We start from the raw sequence: 18,853 nt of genomic DNA, 5'->3' as shown, positions 1-18,853 counted from the left end.
AGGGGTGTCCGGTGCCTTGCTCAAGGGCACCACAGCAGGGCAGGAGGTGAACTGGGACCTCTCCAAGTATCAGTCCACAATCCATATTTTAGGTCTGGTCGGGGGCCTTGAACCATCGACCCTACAGCTCCCAGTCCAAGCCCCTATACTGACTGAGCCACTGCCATGTGCAAAAGACTAAATATAGCATGATTCAAAAAATGGTTTGACCTAATTTGACACAATATTTCAGGATGTGCTGAGGCAAACAGAGAGAAGACTTCCACAAAAGGACATTCAAGATTTCAATTGCAGTCACAAATGGATTAACCCACCAGGGGGCAAAACTGGACTGCTCAGCAATTGCGAGGCACTAGACTGCACATATAGAATTTGAACAGGTCATAATTGTTTAAATATTGAAATGTTCCCATGTCGGATGGATGTTAACATTTCTAATAACAATTGACAGTCCTGTTCTTGTATATATATATATGCATAACATATCTTTTAGTTAATTTGAATCTATTTAATAACTGTGTGCTTTGTGTGTTTTTGCAGTCGCTTTGCATCTCTTTGTTGTCATGTTGTGTCACTTATGGTTAAGATTAAATATCTCTTTCCGGTCTTGATGATTCCCTTCAAGTGACATTGTGCAGGTGAACATTTATGAAATTCATTCATCAAGTCATTTATTGTATTACTTTGTATGCTATAGAACTATAATAAGTGAAATTGTGCAAAACTATTTTTCAGGATTGTATATATTTTTTGGAAGGTAATGAGATATACAAACATATCTTTCTTTAGTTAGTAAGTTTATTATTCGGGAAATTCCACATTCAAAATCAGAGATGAAAATCTAATTGTTAGACTTTCTTTTTTAATTAAGAACTGCATTAATATTAATTTTTGTATTGCTTTCTCTATTTCTAAATGTGTGTATGGGCTTGCTTGCTTTGCAGTTCAGTAGTTCATCCATGACTTATCCATGACTTATGACTGTGTACCATGAAGTGCCTAATGGCTGTTTAAATGGATTTCCACACCTGTCTTTGACAGTGACCTTATGATGTTTTATTCCACTGTGGTAATGTGTGTGTGTGTGTGTGTGTGTGTGTGTGTGTGTGTGTGTGTGTGTGTGTGTGTGTGTGTGTGTGTGTGTGTGTGTGTGTGTGTGTGTGTGTGTGTGTGTGTGTGTGTGTGTGTGTGTGTGTGTGTGTGTGTGCAGCAGAGGGAGGGCACTGTGCGGACGCCATATATGGGCATACCACCGACTCTGCTCTGCTATTGGCTGCGGGCCTTATGCAGCTGCTTGTCAACAAGATGGCCTTCCTCCTGCTGCTGCTGCTGCTGCCGTTTTGACACTGATTATTTTGGTATCCCCGAGAACATACCGTAAAGGCTTGTGTCACTTCTAAATAGATAGTGGCAGAGGGACTGCTCGGAGTCCTAACAAGGCAGCTAGACTTTGCTCAGAGGACTGACAGGCAGACACACACACACACAATAGCATAATCACTAGACAAGGTTGATAATAGAAAGTAGCTGTTGGCTAATGTCGTCACTAGCTTAGCTTTAGCTTCACGGATAGTTAACTCCTGCATTTCATCAGACCAACTGGTGGCACAAAAAGGAAAAACAGCACTTGTCATCGACTGTTTTGCAAGTCAAGGAGGCTGTCTGTGGATATTAACGCTGCTAAGGTGAGGATGCTACACAAAAAATACGTTGTTTTCTACATTGTTAGCTTGTTAGCTTGCTAGCCAGCGCTGTCATGTTATTATGCAGGTAAGTTGTGCTATCCAGCTAGCAGGCTCGGTAGCTAATGGCGGGTGTATTGACCTTTTGCAATACCACAGTTATACACTATTAAAGTAAGTGGAAGCGTACTTGTTCAGGATCTGTTAATGTTATATAATAATGTACTTAAAAAATATCAGAGATCCTACTTTCACATTTTACCAGGACGTTATGCTAGCTGTTTGCTAGTTAGGGAACCAGCTAGTGGTTGGTGCTTTAAAAATAAGTATTTTGCTTATAAGTAAGCAGTTTTGTTTGTTGTTTGTGATCAGAGATGAGAGAAGTACTTAGGTAATGTTTTAATTAAAAGTAAAAATACTACAGTGTAGGAATACTCTGTTACAAGTAAAAGTCCTGCATCCAAAATGTTCCTCAAGTAGAACTACTAAAGTATAAGCATCAGCATATACTTAAAGTACCAAAAGTAAAACTAACTAACTAATTCTGCAGATTGGTCCATTTCAGCATAATATATATGATATGTTTTGATTATACACATTGATGCATTAGTGTTATCAAAGGTGGTAAAGGTGCAGCTAGGTTTAATTCATTGGTATGCTGCAGAGTAGCTTGTACATTTACTGCATTTATTTAAGTGTTGATTATATTTCACATAATTAATCCAAATGCGCAAAGTAACTAAATAAATGTAGTGGAGTAAAAGAGCACCTTTTACCTCGGATTTGTAATGGGGTAGAAGTACAAAATAGCAACATATTTAAATATTAAGTTAACTGCAAGTCTATCAAAATGGTACTTAAGTACAGTACTTGACACCACTGTTTGTTACACCACACTTGTTGGTTGTCACTGGATAAGCTGGCTCAATTACAGTCAGTCGTAAGGTTGGTCTAGTGACCTGCAGGCCTTATTTTGATCATAGTAGGGACTACATGTTGACAGACTCTACCATAATATTAAGTGTTTTAACAATGCATATTTCAATAAGTGTATTATTGCATCCTATGGCACAGTTGCTGTAAGGAGATGTCCACATTGATAAGCTGTTTTTTGGGACAGTAGCATATTAAACTCTCACATTGTCATTGCTGTATATCAATTATGTTTTGCTAAAATAGCTCATTTCCACATGGAGTTCTATCTGATTTGATTATTTTTCATTCTCCTTTATCGGATGTTCAAGTACGATAACCCTGTGTTGACACTGTGGTCGTAGTGATTGCAGTATGAAAGCTTTCATCAAAGTCTAACTTGTGATGTTGTTACAGAAGCTGAGACAGATGCACTGCAGGGCAGACAGCCACTCTTCCTAGGTGTCCTCTCGATGTAATAACGTTCCTCTTGAGCAGACCGCTGTAGTGATGCTCTCACTCGGCTCTATTGTTCTGTTGACAGTTTGCCTGCTGGCAGCTCTTCTGTTGCATTGTCTTCACAGGCACACATGCAGAGAGGGAGATTGAGCTAAGACTTTTTGGCATGCTTTATGTTTCGTCAGCTTTTGGTCGTCTGGCTGTGAAGAACAGTGTAGGAGGGCTGGAGGATAGTAAGCGGGGGGTTGAGTTGGAGTGACTGCTTTGTGTTTAGCAGGCTGACTTTTTCTGCAGCCTTAGAAATCACAAGTAGTAAATTGCTCTTTTTGGTAATCCGACTCGTTAAATCTTAAATTAGCCTTTAATGAGGATGTGGTAAACTGTGTGTTCTGAACGGCACGCACCTACTACTACCACAGTGAAACTATTATCCCGCTGAGAGTGCTGGCGAAACTGCTCGTGATTTGTATAGGGAAATGACCCAGTCCAGCAGAAATGTTGTTTTTAAGTCATGGGAATCTGTCACTATGCAAAGAGTAGGATTGTTATTTGTGAACAGGTCACTACCTTGTGAAGCATAACACTCTGACATAACATTGAGTAACAATGTGTGTATTTAGACACGTTTTCCAATGTTCAAAATACTTCAGAAGTCTTCCTGATAGAGGAGGAATGATTCACTTTGTATTATTGACAAGATGTGTATGCAGGTTAAACAGCAGAACTCCTGTGTCTTGTCTTGTCCACTTAACACTGCTCTTTTTTCATTTTAGACTGACAAATCTGCAGTATGACTTGACTTGGAAAAAAGGAGCTTAGTAGCACCATCACTGTATACCATGTTGCAACAGCTTGTGTCATCCGGGTTTATGTGTCTTAACTAGGGCTGCACGATTTGGGGAAATAATCGAATTGCGATTTTTCTGACAGATATTGCGATTCGATTTGCGATATTTGTTTTTAAACGACCCAACGGAAGTTTATTGTAAAATGCGGCCATATCTCCGGCTAGGAAGGTCGCATCAACGTGCTCCCGTCTCTAGCACCCCCGCAGCCCGAGCTACGAGTGAAAGAACTACACTTACATGAAACTTCCATGGGGTTGCTTTAAAGTCAAGCTTCAGTTTAAGATTCACCCTGTAATAGAACATGTGATGGAGCATTACTAACCTGACTCAGATGGTTTGTTTCACCAAACCATCTAGGAAAGCTCCATTGGAAGCCATTTGGAAAGGGCACCAATGGCTGGTACATGTGGAGCACAGCACTTCTGATTGGTGTGGATGACTGACACACAAGAAAAAATTTTCTTTTTAAAAATTGCAGGCTTTGCGATTTGATAATCGCATCATTTCTAATTTCGATTTAAAATCGATTAATCGTTCAGCCCTAGTCTTAACTGCTGCCGACATTAACTTCTGTATGTGTCAAAGAGTTAAAAAATAAATACAGAAAGCTTGTGACAGTTGTGGTTCAAACAGCCTTGGTTACCTATCATGCACTGTAATGATTCTGTGGTGTTTCTGTGGTGTTTCTATAGTGTTTCCATAGTGTTTCTATAGTGTTTCAGTGGTGTTTCAGTCGTGTTGGTGCTGCTGGTGCTGCTGGCTGTCACTGCGCTTGGACAGGATTTTGTAGGATTAGGTTTATGCAGAAAGCTTAAAACCAAACCCAAGCCTTAATTTGCAGAAAAACCATTTCAAATTAAGAGGAAAAAAAGAAGCTCAATAGTAACTTAAAGGGACTTTTTGAGAGTAATGTGGAGTACTGGAAACTGAATTAGAGATACAACTGGATTTGGATGTGAGATACTAGGCATAAGAATCTTGAAATATCTATTGAATTGCCTGTTTTTTTTACCATGAATCTTCTCATTCACCACACCCATGGATGATGGATGACCATATTTTGAAGTAGCAGCTTTTCCAAAACGATGATTTATCCCTGCAGAGAGAAGCTTGGTTTCTTTAATTTCAAGATGTCATCAAATCTCTGTTATCACTTTAGTTTTTTCATCAATTAAGCTGATCAAACATAAGAACATTGTGTTCATTTTGTCAGAAGGGCTGCCTCGTCCTCGTTGATTAGACTTATTTAGTTGATTAGTCATTATTAAAGCTACATGGTTTATTTCCAACAAATCCCATGAGCACATCTGTGGTAAACACAAGATGTTGTATGTTCCTTTGGTGATTAAATCTACTGAATAAGAAAAATTGTATTACGAATTGTACTAAGAAGCATAACAAGGTCTTAGTACAGGACAATCTTAGTTGTCAGATGAAGTCTCAAGCCGTAATGTTCTCTGTGTGAATTCTTTTCTGTCAAATTCAAATTCCGTCTTTATTACTATTTATACAATAATGTAACATCCTTGTAGCCTACATTTACTGATAACTTAGTGTGTCCTGAAAAGAAAGATGTATATTACTAGATGATGCCTTTCAGGGTTGAGGTTATACAAGAAAGGACAGGCGAACCGAACGTAGGAAAGGAAAGGAATGGATTAAGCGTTAGACGGCAATTTAATCTTTTTATGGTCTCAATGACTTTGCGTTTCACCTTGGTTATTATATAGGCTGTCAAGACATCTATGAATCTTCTTCATGTGGCAATAGAAGCTCAAATCTATGGATGTGTCAGTTAAATTGCGTTTTGAGCTGTACTGAGACAGATGATCAATGAGAGCAGGAGTGGACAGAGTGGAGTTTGGACCTGCGGAGAGCGACAGCAGTATCCTGGCTGTAAACGGTCCTCTGCTTGCCAAATGTTGGCTGCTCTGCACAATTCTGCTGTTTGCTAACCATCAGAGGAGCAAGATCTCAGTGTAGAGGCTGGACTATTCCAAAACGCTAGTGCTGTCTTTTTTGTAAGCAAATAGAGAAGCAATGTATGGCTATTTTCATTATTAATATAGATTTATCATTTGGTTGATAACATGTCATTTCCTATTTCACAAAATCCAAGTTGTATTAATAAAACCATCTTATTTCGACAGTTCAAACCCAGAGATATTTACTTAAACAAGCCCTATTATGCTTTCTTGGGTTTTCCCTTTCCTTTAGTGTGTTGTATAGATTGTGTGCATGTAAATGGTCTGTGTTATCACAGTCTCCCCACCAAGCCCCCAGGAAGTGCGCCGGACTCTGATGAAAATATTCGTTGTTTGCAGTACTACAACTTCCGTATCAATCCGTGACGTCACTGGGCCCAGAAGGACTTTTCCCCATTAGCCGCGTTCACACCGGAGTACTTTTCACCGTACTTTTCGCGTTTAGTTCCGTTAGTACCCCTTATGTCGCGTTCACACCAAAAAGAGCACTTAATCCCGGGAACTTTTACCCCCATTTTTAGTGCCTGCTGAGAGATGGTACTTTCCTGGGGGAAAAAAGTGCCCCAGTTCTGATTGGCTGGGCGAATTGCAAACCACGCCCCGTACAACTCTGAAATGTTTTGGAGAGCCGCCATTTTATTATCCTGGCATTAGCATTATTAGCATTAGCATTCGCCCAGTGCACAAACGCAGAGAGACTAACTTATGGCAACACAAAATAAAACATGGGAGCGGTGGAGATGAGGAGGTGTCGGCGTTCTGGCGATTTACTCGGAAGGCTTCAGTAGAAGCTGCTGGGACTCCCAGCAGCTTCTACTGAAGCCAGTCCCCAACTCCGGGGACTCCGGGTGGCAGTATACGCCGTGAAGTGGTTTGCGGCCTGCCAGTAAACCCAAAGAAGACGAAGTGATGTCAGCGGCTCATTTGTGTAATCTTCCCTCAGGGAAAAGTACTCCGGTGTGAACGCGATCTGTACTAAATGCCCTGGGGTTATAAGTGCCGGGGCACTGAGTGCTGGCACTAAATACGGCAAAGTACTTGGTGTGAACGCGCCTAATGACTAACATTGGGAAAGAGACGTCTGTAAATCAGCGGATACTTTTTTTTAAACTAAATAAACTACCCAGGATGAACTATTTTATAGCCCTTATTAGAATCATTAGGTCCTTAAAGTTGTGAAATGCACTAAAACCCGAATCTAGATTTATTTTCTGTCTCCATTCATTCTACTGAGCCGAGAGTGGGAGCTCCGGGGGCGGGGCTTAAGGGGTGCATGCTCTGTGAGCGCACATATGGGTTCTTCTGCTCTGACATGATGGGTAATCTGTGACGTTTCGCTCTCTCAAAAGTTGGGCCATTTTGTCCTCATGCGCCAATGAACAGCTCTCATAGGAAAGAACGAGACCCCGCCTCCCACGCTGTATCCAGTTCTTATTATACATCCATGCTCCCCACCTGCCCGAAAACGCCTCCATTGGACTCCTTTGTTTACGTCCATAACATAATGACATCACAATGTAACACTCTCGCTTTTATTGGCTAGTGCTCCAACACATTGTTCGTGATAGGCTAAGCGGCGGGACATCTCTAAGCGGTTGACCAATCACAACAGAGCCGGTCAGCTAACCAATCAGAGCAGACTGGGCTCTGGTTTCAGACAGAGGGTGAAAAGAGGTGCTGCAGCACAGGCAGTATGAGAGAAATAAAGAGCTTTTTGAACATTAAAGCTTGGAGAAATATCACAGTAGAGACACTACATACTGATATACACCTGATCATCAGCAGGAGAGGACTCTTTAAAGTAGAGACACTACATACTGATATACACCTGAACATCAGCAGGAGAGGACTCTTTAAAGTAGAGACACTACATACTGATATACACCTGAACATCAGCAGGAGAGGACTCTTTAAAGTAGAGACACTACATACTGATATACACCTGAACATCAGCAGGAGAGGACTCTTTAAAGTAGAGACACTACATACTGATATACACCTGAACATCAGCAGGAGAGGACTCTTTAAAGTAGAGACACTACACACTGATATACACCTGAACATCAGCAGGAGAGGACTCTTTAAAGTAGAGACACTACATACTGATATACACCTGAACATCAGCAGGAGAGGACTCTTTAAAGTAGAGACACTACATACTGATATACACCTGAACATCAGCAGGAGAGGACTCTTTAAAGTAGAGACACTACATACTGATATACACCTGAACATCAGCAGGAGAGGACTCTTTAAAGTAGAGACACTACATACTGATATACACCTGAACATCAGCAGGAGAGGACTCTTTAAAGTAGAGACACTACATACTGATATACACCTGAAGATGATCAGAATGGAGCCCCTTTTTAAATATATCATAAAACATCAGGAAATGTCCAATTTCTAGGCAGCATTTTTGTTGTTGTTTTAACGACAACTTGATTATCAACATAGAAGATCAAAATATATTTTTTAAGTTACAGCCGTAAATGTAAACCGTTTTTTAGATGCGTCTGCTCTATTGTGGGCACATGGCCTCTCTTCTCACAATCCCCAATTCACAGAAAAACATCAGGCTAATAATTCTGATCTGTAGTTTGTTGAAGTGGCTGATGTTCAGTGTGTGTGTTTATCAGTGTGTGTGTGTGGCTTTGTCCTGAAGCACTGCAGTGGGCAGACCATCTCTCTCTTATAATACCATCCAATCTGTTATGAGAGATGGATTACATGATGCAGCGAGAGGGGGGAGAGAGGAGTGGATGGAGAGGAAGTAGAGAATAAAAGTGGTTAAATTGAGAGAGAGATTCAGAATGGGACATGAAGAGAGAAAAAAAAAAAGGTTCAGCAGTTGTTGTTTTTTCTGAGAACAGTATAATCTGCCGGCTCTTAGCTGAGTTGTTGCTATGTGATTATGGAGGAAGCGTTTGAATTGGTTCAGCACACTGTGTGGGCGGTGTTAGCTTTTTGCACTTCTCTGAGCCATTCCATTAGTCCCAATGTACAAAGCACCGCCAATTCAGAGGCACCACCATGTCCTGTTTACAGCCATCATCGGGCGGCTAAATGTAAAGCAGGCTATTTTGTCGTCTAAAGAGAAACAAATATATTTGCAAAATAAGCTCCGTCATAAACGTTGTGTTATGCAACAAGTTTATTTGAAGGACTCAGACTGTGGGGTGTTTTTTAAGTACTGCAATACTAGCTTTTATAGTCCACTAAAACACACCCTGCGGATATATTCCCAACTGTTACACCTGGGGATGTTTGTAACAGCCCATTTTATTTTGGGGTATTGCTATGTTTGCGTACACATCAAGTTGAGACAATTTTAACTGTTGCTTTTGTCAAGTTGCTGCCACTTTCAAACATGTACAAGTGCATAAGAGAAAGTTAATCAAAGAAACCAATGGATGTTTTTTTTTTCGAATGAAGCTGTGACTGTGGGTGTTTCTCAATGTCGAGTACGCTTGCTTGGTAGCACATGTCTTTCCGAGTCACTTGCTTCAGAAGCGAGGCAAGAATACTTCCTGGCATTCGGAAAACAAAGAGTGGAACAGGCGAGCAAGTGTGCAGGTGTGCGTCATATGAGAGGCCCCGCCTTACATCTTCCGCCACAGATTTGGGGAAATTGGTCCGTGTGCAAAGCATTGTGGGGATTTTAAGACCGCGGAGTCTACTCATGTGCAGCCTCGAAATTTCTCCAAACGAAGTACGCCGGGCTCGGTAGAAGTCCAAGTTTGCTGGACATTGGAACAGTCCTTCGGCGGGACTCGATGACGTAGTGTGCTCGAAATAGTGGCTCTGAAGCAGCTTTACTTGACATTGAGAAACACCCAGAATGTCTGGACCTGTAGAGATGAGAAGACACAAAAGAAAGCTGTAGCTGAATTGTTTGTTGTCATTTACAAGGAGAAGTTGTCCCACAGCGATGTATACTTTTTGTTGTTCTCCCCGTTTTAGTCAATATACGAAAATACAAATTCAAACAAGCCTCTTCACATGATGCTAACCACTAGATGTTGTCTTGTCAACAGGGGGTGTTTCTCAATGTCGAGGACACTTCCTTGGTAGCACATGTCTTTCCGAGTCACTTGCTTCTGAAGCGAGGCAAGAATACTTCCTGGCATTCGGAAAACAAAGAGTGGAACAGGCGAGCAAGTGTGCAGGTGTGCGTCATATGAGAGGCCCCGCCTTACATTTTCCGCCACAGATTTGGGGAAATTGGTCCGTGCGCAAAGCATTGTGGGGATTTTAAGACCGCGGAGGATACACATGTGCAGCCTCGAAATGTCACGCTACGAAGGACGCCTGGCTCGGTAGAATTCCAAGTATGCTGGACATTGGAACAGTCCTTAGGCGGGACTCGATGACGTAGCATCCTTGAAATAGTGGCTCTGGAGCATCCTTCCTTGACATTGAGAAACACCCACAGTCTGAAAGTCATGTTTGCAATATATACCAACCTGTGGGAGAATATAACGTACGTTTATATCGAACTATGTAAAGGTTTGAGTGGCTGGTTCATTTCTTCAAATTATTTAGCTGATTCTTTTCTACATAAATCTAATAATCGCTTGGATTTATAAGGTATAAAAATACTTTAAAATGTCCATCCTGGTTTCTCAAAGTAGATGAGAATGAGAAATGGCGTTTTCTGCCATGAACTTTACAACAAGTATTATTAAAAAAAAATGCCAATAATATTTTTGTCAATTGACTAATCGCAAAGTTGAGACCTTGTGTTCATAATTGGTTTAATTTTGATTGATTTGCTTTTGTCTTGACCTGCAGTAGTGTAATACTGACGTGCGCTGGTCTCAGGCTGTTGCAACTAATCTAAAGTGTGAAATTGCTCGGTTAAAAGTCGTTGAAAGTTGATATGAAAAATAAATGTCAGGCTGTTGGCAGGCATTCAGATCAGCGGCGAGCCAACCATGTTGTTCCCTCGCCACTTGTTTCTCTCCTTAAGTTCTCCGGCACGTTCCTGGCAGCCCCTACAGCTGCAGAAGCATGCTGGGTGGACTTCAAATCCTCGCCCTTCCTCCCCCTTCCTCCCCCCCAGCCTGTAGCAATAGGCTCTTTGGCAGGGAGAAAGGGGTGAGGACAGGCAGGACGGCTCCAGCAGTTTCACTACTACACTACCAACCCCCTCCTGCTGTGAGCTATAAATAGGTCCAGCATATGTCTGCATGCTCCTCCCTGTGTTGCCTCCTATTAAGCAAGTCCTCTTTGAAGCACTGAGATGCAGGGGGGAAGAGAGGGGAGAGTCCATTTGTGTTGCATCCTTCATCCCTTTCATGTCCCGCCCGCAGACACTAAACCTGAAATGCAATCCCTTTAATTTGATTGAGACGCTCTAAAGCTGGGAGACGATCATAGTATACAGTAGTGAATGTAAGGGCTAATTGAGTTTTGCTAAAGTAGCAGGCACGCCAGTGGTTCAGTTTGTAGTACCATGATATATATATATTTATATATATATTTATTTATATATATATATGCATGTGTTCTCTACAGTGTACTGCACTGCTGCTGCTACAACGTGAACAGCTTTTGTATTTGTACCTCCAGGCAACTACTCGATACAGCCACAATTGAGCATTGATTACCTGAACTGATCCCGGCTCTATTGAGAATTGTTGCTGTACAAACTCTTATTTTTTTTATCCACTGCTTCAATGTAACTGCAGACAAGGTACACGAAAACAAAATGAGCTGAAGTGGGAGGACAGAAAGCTTATAAATAGCTTATATGAAAATATCCCCCTAGTAGATCACAGCTACAAAACTTTCAGAATATCAGAATGTCTAAAAATAGTTATGTATAATAATAATAATAATAATGTCCACATAAGACAAACTTTTTTTTGGAACCTATAGAAAAATATGTATGTGTTTTTTAAATTAGGATTTTTAACATAACAAAGAAATGTAATTGTTTAACGGTTTCTCTCTTTTCCTTCCTTCCTCCCCCGCCTGTTCCCCACCCTTCCCTCTTACCCCCCCCCCCACCCTCTCGCTGCAGGTTGTATGCTCCGTGTTGCCGCTGACCCGTCAGGTTGGCACTGCGACCCCCACCATGAGAGCTCTGGCTCTGGGTGTTTGCTGGCCAGCGTAGACGCCGACATGTCCCGGTGGTCCTCCTCATCCTGATGGACCGAGACACCTTCTCCCACATCCGCCTGTGGTGCCCCCGCCCCTTCGGCACCTACTCCCAGAACAAAGCTAGGAGCCCAGGCTCAGGGGGCAGCGGGGGAGGAGGAGGAGGAGGAGGCGGAGGAGGAGGAGGAGGAGGAAGTGGAGGAGGTGGAGGAGGAGGAAGTGGAGGAGGGACGGGGACCCCCAACCTCTGCAAAGCTGAGCCCTCCTCGAGGAGCGTGGACGGAGGGGAAGATGGAGGCATCGTAGTGGGTGTGGAGGATGGAGAAGCGGAGGATGCAGGGGAGGAGAACACTCCCCCCGAACCTGAGTGCTCCATGTCGCAGAGCCAGGACCCTCTGCCCTCCTCGGACCCTCCGTCGCCGCCCTCCTCGGGGTCCCAGATGGAAGATGGCCGCGTGCTGTTAGACACCTGGTACGTCATCAAGCCGGGGAACACCAAGGAGAAGATCGCCTTCTTCGTGGCTCATCAGTTCAGCGGAGCAGGGCAGCCACGACCCAGCACCATGAAGGTAAGAGATGTTTTTTTAGGTTTCAGGCTCGAAAATGACATGCCCAAAACAAATGACTACAACTTCACTTCTAAAAGGGTTATATGAATAATCTCTTTTATCAAAGTAAGGTTACATCTGTGAGTTGGATGTAGAAGTGTCAGAATCAATATAGATTTTTCTCAGTCAGAGTAAATTCAGATGGAACATAGCAAAAAAAGGTAAATTCTTACCTCCGCCTAAAGAACAAACATTACTTATAGTGAAAACCACCCTTGAATGATGGGATGGTAGACTAAAAGCTTTAGGAATCCAAAGTATAACATATAATAAGTACCCTGTATCAAGATTGAGGCAAAACAAGTGAAATTTGACCTTTTTAGAGAGGTTTAGGAAAAAAAAGTCCAGGCGGAATAAGCTTTGGGTACATCTGGTTCCATCAGTGACATTTGACCTTTTTCAGGTACCAGACTATAAAAATGGTGTATTACATTGAATTATCACCATAGGTATTCATTCCATCCAAAGAAAAAAAATTAAAATGAAAAGATTAAATAAAAAAATAAAATGTTTTTAAATTTAATTTGTGAGAAGAAAAAAAGGACCCGCCGACGGGGTCTTTGGGACTTAGCAGGTTAAGAGAGTTGACTATTAAAAGAGGATGGATGCACGGTATGGATTTATTGTCAGCAAATCGGAATTGCTGGCTTCTCATGGCCGATACAGGAAAGATAATGTAATGTACAAATTTGTATTTTAAGCTTTTAAAGGTGGGGTAGGTAAGTTTGAGAAACCGGCTCGAGATACACTTTTTGTTATATTCCATGGAATGCTCTTAACATCCTGATAACAATGAATATCTGAAGTGCTTTGACAAAAAATCCATAAAAAAATTTTCATCTGTGGAAGCCGTAGTACTGTAAAAAGTACGACCAATCATTTTAGCCGGCTAAAATGACTGGATGGCCTACCTGCCTGTCAGCCTTCCATCTGTGCACAAACGTATCTCGTGCCCTCATTGGTCATGTGCGCGTTCGTGTGTGTTGGAGGAGGGGCTCTGTAAGGAAGTGGCAGATTTTCTCCGGTTGTGTATTTTCAAATTCTAGCGCACTTGAGCCGGTTTCTCCAAAATTACCTACACCACCTTTAAGTTCCAAATCTAGTTAATGCTAAGCTGAGGACAAAAAAAACTAGACAAGATAAAATCTGAAAAAATGAAAACCTCTAATATTTGACAGCTCTGACCTCACCATCACTGTTAAACACGTAGAAAACCTAAAGATTGTTTTTTAATCTTGTTTTCTTTCCTTGAAACAGAAAAAAACACAGTCATTCTTTCTTCTCTGTGTTTGTTGTCGGATCGCAAACCTACCCTAAAAAGTGCATAGCGCCTCCTACTGTATTGGAGGGTGTAGGTACTGCACCAAGTCAATAAAAGCAATGTAACCTTCAGCTATAGTTTCAATATCGCAATTTTACATAATATAAGTTTCCTATTATCTGGTGATAATGTGTCGGACAAATATCTGGTGCTTCCTTAGGTTTAACTTTGGTTATTTTAAACAAAACATTCATCCTTTTCCTCCTCCACAGGTGAAAGGTAACTGGGCGACGGACTGCAGTAAAGCCAAGCGAAGAAGACGGTGTTCCTCGTACGACCCTCCGACTCGCTCCCAGGCCTCGGAGCTGAACCTCAGCCACGAATGCCCTCTCTCCCCCCCGAGCCCCGACGAGCCTCCTCTGGGGGGGGTGAGCGAGACGGACCTGCTGTCGGTGGCAGAGATGGTGGCCCTCGTGGAGCAGAGGACAGCGATGGCCCTCCAGGGGATGGTGGCTGTTCAGAGTCAGTCTCCTAACGGTCAGGGTCTCACCCCTCACACTCTCCTGCGTGGCACCGTGTCCGACCCCAGCCCCATCGTGTTCGTGTCGGACAGTTCAAGTGGCCATCCCTCCAAAGAGTCATCGTCCCCCATCCAGACGGACCAGGAGCTGGAGGAGCAGCAGCAGCAGGAGTCCCTCAGGGTGGCCCAGGCCATCGCGCACTTTGAGTCCCAGAACCAGGAGAGCCGGCTCCATCTGGGACCTGAAACAGACTCTTCTGTCCATCCAGAGAGTGAGCGTCGGAGAGGAGGGGAGTCCGGCGTCGCTTCCCCTCCTCCGCCCCCCAGTCACAGTCACGGCGAGGTCAGAATAGCTTTCCGAGTGTCGAACATGGACCCCCGGTCTCAGTTAGAGCCGGCTGGAAGGTCCCGATGTATGTTCATGAGCTGTGGGGGAGGGGGGGGGAGCCAGGCAGCAGCCAGGGCCAAAGAGAAAATCACCTGCGACCTCTACCAGCTGGTCAGCCCCTCCTCCAGAGACCCCGGGAGTCTGCTGCTGGCCGCCACCTCCGCCGCCCCCAAACCAGACGGAGACCTCCATCACCCGGACAGGCCGAGCTGCGGCAGCCCGGACCCCACCCAGGAGGAGAAGAAGTCCTCGGGGCTGGGGAGGGAGCGAGTGACCGGCTTCCACGTGGAGGTGGTGGTGACGGGCGCCGTGGATCAATGTGTGTTTTACGGCAAAGACAGTACGGAGAATGTGCAGGAGGAGACGGTGTGTTTCGCTCTGCCCAGTGGAGGGAGCGGCTCCTCAGACCCTTCATCAGACGACCCCCCTCCCGGACAGCTGTTCTTCCTGCAGCCTCCACGGGGTCCAGAGGAGGATTTAAAAGGAACGAGTGGTGGCGGTGGGTCGGGGATTTGCTCTTTGGACTGTGCGAACAACAACAACAACGGCGGCGGCGGCCCCGGGGTGTCCGTCGGCTCGGGGGAGCGACCGGATTCTCCCGTGGACGACTGCTCGGACCCCTCGCTGTGTCGCCTCTACCGCCACGTGTCACATGACTTCCTGGAGATCCGCTTCCAGATCCAGCGCCTCCTGGAGCCGAGGCAGTACATGCTGCTGCTGCCCGACCACATCATGGTGAACATCTTCGGATACCTGCCCACGCGCTCGCTGGCCGCCCTCAAGTGCACCTGCCACTACTTCAAGGTGCTCATCGAGAGTTACGGGGTTCGAGCGGTGGACTCGCGCTGGAACCAAGACCCTCTGTACCGCGAGGACCCCTGCAAGCAGTGCAAGCGGCAGTACGAGCGCGGGGACGTTTCTTTATGTCGTTGGCACCCCAAACCTTACCACCACGACCTGCCTTACGGACGCTCCTACTGGATGTGCTGCCGGCGGACGGACAAAGACACGCCGGGCTGTCGGGTCGGGCTCCATGACAACAACTGGGTCCAGCAGCCGGCCGACGGCTCGCAGCCCATTCGCACCAAGAGGGAGGACAGGAGGGAGGAGGCCAGGTAGAGAAAGGGGGGGGGGGGGGAGGAATCAGCACTCCAGGACTATTTTCTTTGCTCCAGCACTCCTTGCCTTTTTGTTTTTCAAGCCCTCCAGAATCCCTCTCCTCCAGAGTGGCACTTTCTTTAAAAACCAGGGTTGGGGTCCCCTCCGCCAGCCCTCTCTTTCTGCCTCTTACTCATCCGGGTTTTTCCTGTGTAACTCCACACACGGCCGTTGAAGGTCATTCACGTGAAAAAACTTTTTGCAGTGTATTTGATTGAGATTAGCATCCATACAGTGACGCATAGAAATGTATCGCCCTAGAGCCTGCTTACTGTTCCCAAATACTCGTTCTGTGTTCTGTGTAGTACCACATGTGAGCTGTACAACGGTGCTTCAATGAAATGAGCTGTACCCAAGTCCCAGCAGATGTAAAAAGTGGATGTGGAATGTGCAGCGCCGCTCTAGAAATGTGATTGTATAAAGCAAACTTTGAGTTCTCCGTTGTACAAGACGCCATTTTGTACCTGTCCTGCGCCATGCGTTTCCACTTCTCTGAATGTGCTGTAACAGTGTACTATGTTTGATTAGTCCCCTGATAATGCTGCTGAAATCATTGCCTGTGTCACTGACGTTATTATTATTACTGAAATAGCCATACCATTTGGTTTAATGGCGGGCACAGTTCTCGTCGTTGTTTCAGAGCGGACCCTAACCTTGAGACCAGTGGGATTGAATGGGATTTCAAAAAGAGAAACTTGATGGCCTGATGTCACTTTGTATGGTTTGATTGACTTGCTTGTTTGCCATTTTTTGTTGTTTTTGTTTGGCTGTTTTACTGAGGTGTGTGTGTGTGTGTGTGTGTGCGTGTGTCAGAGAATGTTTGCTGTTGTTTGCTTTTATTCTTGAGGACTGTGTTCTCCCCGTATGAAGTCTGTCATCCAACTGCAAAGATGTATTTTTTTTTTGTTTCAACCCCCTCTCCTCTCCTTCCCGTCCTGCATTGCGGCCGATGGCAGTGTTCTCCAAAGCCGTTATCCATGCTTCGAAGCGGGTGAAACCAACTACCACAGAAACTCTCCACACCAGCTTCCAGCCTTAAAAACCCTTTACCTCTTACCCCCCCCCCCCCCCCCCATTGAGATTGAGGCGTCAGAAACCTCACGTACGATGAAGGGTTTTGGGAGTTGCACAGGAACATGCAGCTCCACTGGATCCACCCATAACTCTGTGTGTGAGAGTGTAAGACGAACAGTGCCTGGTGACGCTTCTGACTCTTCATTATTGTAAAAAAAAAACAACTCCCCTTCTCCCCCCCTCTCTTTCCCTCTCCCTTGCTGTAAAAACCCCTGCAAGCTGACAGACTGGACGTTTAAGGACTCGTATGATGAATGATGCTGAAACTGTGCATGGAAGTGGGCGGACGGTCGGGTATTCATGGGTGAACTTTGCCGGTTCCAGACATGTACAATGCTAATGGGAAATATCTGCTTGAATAAAAACAGAAGTGATGATTAAAACTGGAAATCTGAAGCGCTACCTCGTCCGTGTGGTGTTTGATACGTTAATATGAGGCCTGCAATAAGCTGAGGATTTAACAGTGATTGATTAAATAATGTGTCCTGAACAGTAACAGAGTTGAATGCACTGACCATCCTCCAAAAAAAACTACTTTCCAGAGAATCATGGGGCAAAAAAGGGAAGCTAATCCAATTTTTCAAACCTATAAACACTAAATATGTTATTTGTCTGATGCATGTTATGCCTGTTCAATTGACCGATCAGAATTGAATACAAATCAGATATCATTGACTTTACTTATCTCGCATGTCTCTACGATAAAGTATACATTTATAGGGACAGTTCCTCCCAAAATTAAGTTTTTCCCTTTCCTGTAGTGTGTTGTATTGGCTAGCGCATCAACACATTGTACGTGATAGGCTAAGGGGAATGACATCTCTAAGTGGTGTCCAATCAAAACAGAGCCGACCAGCTAACCAGAGCAGACTGGGTTTCAGACAGAGGGTGAGAGACATGTCACAGTACAGGAACTAAATACAAAAAATGGGCATCACATGATCCCTTTAAATAATGTATTTGGCCAAAGCTTTACAAGGAGTCCAATAAACTTTCAAAGCAAATCTTCAAGCTACTTTAAACTTTATTGAATTCACATCAGGCTGCTCAATTACACCTTATTTCACACCTTTATTTTTCAGAGCTTTGAAGCAGGCGCAGATTGACCTGTGATTGAATCAACATGTAACAGTATACACTAAGTAATGGCCTTTTAACCTGATCAAATCATTTCACATCGCATCACAGGCACTCTGCAGGACTGGAGAGATGCAGGGAAGGAAGGAGGTGGTGGAAGAAGCACTTGGATATTCTGCTCAGTGTAGAAATACTGTATTGCAACTAAAAGTTCTCCAATCAAAATATGACTTAAGAATAGAATAGAAATAATTAAAAATAATCACCAATATAATTGAAGTACCGAAAGTGCCCCATTTTAGTATAATGTATTTTATGTTGTAGGAATATCATTATTGTGTTCCTCTCTTTAAGGATAAAAAGGGCGGATATAATTTAAATGACATGTACTTGATAGCTTGCTGGGTAGCTGAAACTATAATTATAAATACTACTTACTATTTGCTTAACAAAATAACCAGTATTTAAAGTAGTCAGAGAAATGTAGTAGGGTAAAAAGTACTTTCACCACTTATAATGGATCACAGAGAAATGAGACAGTTGGTATGTTTTTTATTTATTCATTTTAAATTGTGACATCTCTATGATTGGCAGTGCAGTGACATGTAATAACCAACAGGGGGCGACATTGTAGTACTTTCATCCAAACAGTTATTAACCCTCCTGTTGTCTTCGGGTCAAATCTGACCGATTTACTACTTTCATCAATCATAACTTTTTTGTTTTACATTTGATTGCATTAAGGCTTTATGATATCCTTCACAGCAGACATTTGA

The 18,853-nt window shown here is 43.7% G+C and overlaps 1 protein-coding gene across 1 annotated transcript; it reads left to right on the top strand.

Annotated features, from left to right (window-relative positions):
- Positions 1 to 1,287: 1,287 nt before the first annotated feature.
- Positions 1,288 to 17,402, top strand: fbxo46 (F-box protein 46). The gene is made up of 3 exons (XM_034114528.1): positions 1,288 to 1,685; positions 11,915 to 12,560; positions 14,133 to 17,402. The coding sequence occupies exons 2-3, from the start codon at positions 12,042 to 12,044 to the stop codon at positions 15,885 to 15,887; spliced, it is 2,274 nt and encodes a 757-aa protein (XP_033970419.1). The 5' UTR covers positions 1,288 to 1,685; positions 11,915 to 12,041; the 3' UTR covers positions 15,888 to 17,402.
- The last annotated feature ends 1,451 nt before the right edge of the window (positions 17,403 to 18,853 follow it).

The sequence above is a fragment of the Trematomus bernacchii genome, unplaced genomic scaffold, assembly GCF_902827165.1.
Source record: "Trematomus bernacchii unplaced genomic scaffold, fTreBer1.1, whole genome shotgun sequence".
Lineage (NCBI taxonomy): Eukaryota > Metazoa > Chordata > Actinopteri > Perciformes > Nototheniidae > Trematomus > Trematomus bernacchii.
Note: the sequence above shows the minus strand (reverse complement) of the source record. Positions and strands in the feature narration are given on the sequence as shown.

What these genes read in the sequence shown, in the direction of transcription:
- fbxo46 (XM_034114528.1), top strand. Translation starts at nt 12,042, where the DNA reads ATGGACCGAGACACCTTCTCCCACATCCGCCTGTGGTGCCCCCGCCCC. An exon ending in CACGACCCAGCACCATGAAG is followed by an intron (nt 12,561 to 14,132) that starts GTAAGAGATGTT and finishes CCTCCTCCACAG; the next exon opens with GTGAAAGGTAACTGGGCGAC.